Source organism: Silene latifolia, chromosome 11 (genome assembly GCF_048544455.1).
Source record: "Silene latifolia isolate original U9 population chromosome 11, ASM4854445v1, whole genome shotgun sequence".
In the NCBI taxonomy this organism is placed as follows: Eukaryota; Viridiplantae; Streptophyta; class Magnoliopsida; order Caryophyllales; family Caryophyllaceae; genus Silene; species Silene latifolia.
Window position 1 is genome coordinate 44,414,518 of NC_133536.1, and position 4,055 is coordinate 44,418,572.

General features: G+C 34.9%; 2 protein-coding genes across 2 annotated transcripts; both read left to right on the plus strand.

Annotated features, from left to right (window-relative positions):
• Positions 1-236: 236 nt before the first annotated feature.
• Positions 237-2,874, plus strand: LOC141613317 (uncharacterized). Its single transcript, XM_074432051.1, has 4 exons — positions 237-307; positions 399-470; positions 2,352-2,474; positions 2,564-2,874. The coding sequence occupies exons 1-4, from the start codon at positions 271-273 to the stop codon at positions 2,872-2,874; spliced, it is 543 nt and encodes a 180-aa protein (XP_074288152.1). The 5' UTR covers positions 237-270.
• A 111-nt stretch (positions 2,875-2,985) lies between these two features.
• On the plus strand, positions 2,986-3,825 carry LOC141613318 (protein FAR1-RELATED SEQUENCE 5-like). The gene is made up of 2 exons (XM_074432052.1): positions 2,986-3,319; positions 3,443-3,825. Exons 1-2 carry the CDS (start codon positions 2,986-2,988, stop codon positions 3,823-3,825), a joined length of 717 nt encoding a protein of 238 aa, XP_074288153.1.
• The last annotated feature ends 230 nt before the right edge of the window (positions 3,826-4,055 follow it).

Below are 4,055 nucleotides of genomic sequence, written 5' to 3' on the forward strand. Positions count from 1 at the left end.
AGCTTCTAGATTTACAACATTCAGCTCATCATTAATTCATCAAACAAGGTTAGCTTCAATTACTGTTATTTTTTCATAAAATAATTTAATCGAAAATTTTACATTTAATTGATTTGGTATTTTAGATCAATGCACATATATGGATTGTAGAGTAGTTTATGAGGTTAATTTTATGAAGAAATTTCAAATTGTTTGATAAATTAGGGTTTGTAATAACCGAAAAATTCAAATCGTTTTTTTAGGGTTTCAATTGGGTTAAATTCTTTAAAGATGGTAACAGTCTCAACCAATTGTTCTTCAACTTCAGGTACAAATTCTTCATTTTGTTGTGCGATTAACATTTTAATTGCACATTTTTAGATGCACTTACTCAGATACTATTGTGATTTTAATTGCAGATGTTTGTACTCAAGAACATGCCTCAATAACTGAAACCGTAAATGATGAAGATGATTCCCAAATGGTAGATGGTACGAATTCTTTCACTCTTTTTGCATTGATTCTGCATTTTATATTAAAAAGAGATGTCTGCAAATTTGGTTCATAAAATCTGAAAAAGAGATCTTCTTTTTTTGTTTGGTTGTGTGTAAGAACTGGGTTCATGATAAGTTTGTTATTTGATTGATTGTTAAAGTTAGGTGTTTGCGTGTTTGCCTGTTTGTATGACACTATTTGGTTCATAAAGTTACGAATTCTTTCACTCTTTTTGCTCTTTTTGTATGACACTGTTTGCCTGTCTGTATCGAATTTTCTCCCTAAGTGTCTTGGGCACATATACTATGAATACTCTCATCTTTGTACATTGCGAACATTTCATATTATTCGATCAATTTATTGCCTCCTGACTTGGATATTCCTTCATATGCTAATTCATAGAATCCGACTATCCGTCCTTTTGTCTCTTTTTAACTGAGGTATATGCATAGATAATGCTGTACTTTTGCGGGGCGATACCGCTTTGTAACAAAGCGACAACTTTTTTTTAGCTTTCTTAGTAATTATTATAACCATTATTAGTCCTTGTCTTCCTCTATCTTTACATTTTCATGCCACGCAAACTGGCAACTTTTTCACAATTCCTTCAAAGAAATGCAATGTTTTTGGATTGACTATTAGCAGTTACAATTAAATCTAGGATGGAGCCGATAGTTAAATTCCATAAAGGAAACTGGTCTGCTCTTTTGTGTATTATGACTTTAGAGATTGTGTTGCGTTGTTCATGATCAATGTATCACTTTCAACGACTCATATATGTTTCATAACTAGGTTTTCCACTCTATTTTAGACTATCTTGGGGGACTACTGTATCATTTAATTTACAGTCGTTACTTGTTCAATTAATTGTTCTTCAACTGGTTCCATTATTCTCATTTTCGGTGGACAAATTGTTCCATTGCCTAAGATGCCACTTTTGAGTTGTTAATTTACAATCGTTACTTAACGTACAGGTAATTTAGACGAAACGTACCCACAATATATGTAAAACGAACCCAAGACTATTTCCAGAAGTAAGTAGTATGTAAAAGGGTTTTGGAGATATTGGCTCTTTTTGGCTTTAGTTTAGAAGTATCTGCTTATGTTAGAAGTGTGTTTTGGAAGTTGAAATTGATGTAAAAATTTCTGGAATATTGTTTTCTAATCAATATTAATCGTAGTAATTTGATTTCTCTTGTTCTTTGAGTTGCTGCAATTTTTTTTTTGGGATTTTGAATTCTGAGTTCTTTAAAGGCATGTGTATCCTACTGTTTTCCATTTCATTAGTATCCATTCGATTTCGTTTGGTATCCGATTTCAGTTCAGTATGATTGAATACCCCTGAATTCTGTGGCCGTTGGCTGTTATCTTCCCATTTTCTTTGCAACGATTTACATTCTCTGGATTAATGCTTGTTGGGCCTTGTTTGTTTACTTTGGTCTTGTTTAACCTGTGCTTTGTATTGGGCCGGTGTATGAAATATTTTGAGCTATTTTGAGCGGGAATGGGTTATGGGTTATTTAGACGAAACGTACCCACAATATATGTAAAATGAACCTAAGACTATTTCGAAACGTACCTAGTACGTAAAAGGGTTTAAACGGGGGGGAAGGGATAATTGAACAATTTTAATTTTTTTGTTGTGTTAATTGAACAATTGATTATTTGATTGATTGTTAAAGTTAGGTGTTTGCCTGTTTGTATGACAATGTTGGCAATTTTGTTGTTTCGTACACTTTCCCTCGTTACTTTTCCTAATACCCTTTCCCTTGTGACAATTTTAGCTGTTGAATTACATTAGTTCGAGCTAGGACAATCATCATTTTTCAAAATTATTAGCGAATAAGTTCTCATTTGGCCATTCGTTGTTTCTGCAGCTATAGTTGGTGATACTAATGACATGGATATTTCAACAAATCCAGAAGAAGATATATTATTGCTTACTAATTGTCCAGATCAATTATTAGTGAATGATGTGCCATTAGTGAATGATGTGCCAGGTAAATCATTTAGTTTTATTTATTGCATTTTGTTTGTGTGAAGCAAGACGGCAGTTTATAAGTAATTGTTGTTAATTTGAGTCTTCCAGATAGCCCGGAAGTTGTTGCTACTAGTGAGATTCACGGAGTGCCTCATTGTTCAGAAGAGATTAAACCATTTGTTGGAATGAAATTTGAGAATTTGGAGCAAGGGTTGGATTTCTACAAAGCATATGCCAAAGCTTGTGGCTTTAGTCCGAGATTGGATTCAAGTAAAATCATTCAAGGAGTTACTACACATAAGAGCTGTGTGTGTAACAAAGAAGGTAATAGGCAGCATGGTGGGCAAAAAAGGAGGAGGGCAATAACAAGAGTTGGGTGTCCTGCCAAGATTAAGTTTAAGAGACTTCCTGCTGGTTAGTATGAGGTGTATGAATTTATCGAGGTGCACTCACATGCAATGGTAACTCCAGCCACAATGATTTACTTAAAGTTATTTAGGAAGCTCAAACTTGTGCATAAGAAAATGATAATGGATAACTCACGTGTTAACCAGGGGCCTGTGAAGACATTTCGAATGTTTAAAGAGTACGTTAGGGGATATAAAAACGTAGGGGCTTCCTTAGAAGATTTTAAGAATTTTTCAAGGGATGTAAAGAAATACATCAAAGAATATGATGCGGAAATGCTGATAGAGGGCTTCATGCAAAAAAGAGCTAGGTGTCCCTCATTTTACTTTGATTTTGATGTTGATGACAACAAAAGACTCACTAAGGTTTTCTGGGCTGATCCAATTGCAATTAAGAACTATGCACTCTTTGGTGATTCTGTGTCTTTTGACACCACATTCGATTTTAATGAATACCGTATGGTGTTTTGTCCTTTTACGGGGGTTGACAACCATAAAAAAATGTGTCACTTTTGCGGCTGGTTTGATAATGCGGGAGAATGAAGAGTCTTTTACCTGGCTTTTTGACAATTTTATGAAGGCAATGGGTGGGTGTTATCCTACTACTCGATTCATCGACCAATGTCCGGTATTAAAGCGGGGGTTAAAAATGTGTTTTCAGGCAACACAACACACAGATTCTGTATATGGCATATCATGAAAAAATTGCCTGACAAAGTTGGTTCAACCATTTACAAAGACACGGACTTTCTAAAAGAAATAAGTTCTATTGTTTGGAATGAAGATATTGAGCCAACTGAATTTGAGTCGAGCTGGTGTTCAATTATGGAAAAACATGATTTGTCTGGAAATGAGTGGCTGAAATCCATGTTTGAGGACCGCAAATTATGGATTCCTCGCATATTTTCGGACACTTATATGGGTGGGCTTCTAAGGACAACTTCAAGGTCGAATCGAGAATAGTTTCTTCGGCAACTTCACCAACCCCAACCTATCACTTGTTCATTTTGGATGCGCTTTCAGTCAGAATGGATGCTCAACGCTGAAGCATTCTAAATTAACTCGCGATTCTAAAAACTCCTCTCCTATATTATCAACTCCCCTTTCTATAGAAAAGAAATGTGCTGAATTTTACACACCACCTGTGTTTTATGATTTTCAAGAAGAGTTGAAAGGTGCATGCTACTCTTGTA

What these genes read in the sequence shown, in the direction of transcription:
- LOC141613317 (XM_074432051.1), top strand. Translation starts at nt 271, where the DNA reads ATGGTAACAGTCTCAACCAATTGTTCTTCAACTTCAG. An exon ending in CAATTGTTCTTCAACTTCAG is followed by an intron (nt 308 to 398) that starts GTACAAATTCTT and finishes TTTTAATTGCAG; the next exon opens with ATGTTTGTACTCAAGAACAT. An exon ending in ATTAGTGAATGATGTGCCAG is followed by an intron (nt 2,475 to 2,563) that starts GTAAATCATTTA and finishes TGAGTCTTCCAG; the next exon opens with ATAGCCCGGAAGTTGTTGCT.
- LOC141613318 (XM_074432052.1), top strand. Translation starts at nt 2,986, where the DNA reads ATGGATAACTCACGTGTTAACCAGGGGCCTGTGAAGACATTTCGAATG. An exon ending in ATTCGATTTTAATGAATACC is followed by an intron (nt 3,320 to 3,442) that starts GTATGGTGTTTT and finishes AATTTTATGAAG; the next exon opens with GCAATGGGTGGGTGTTATCC.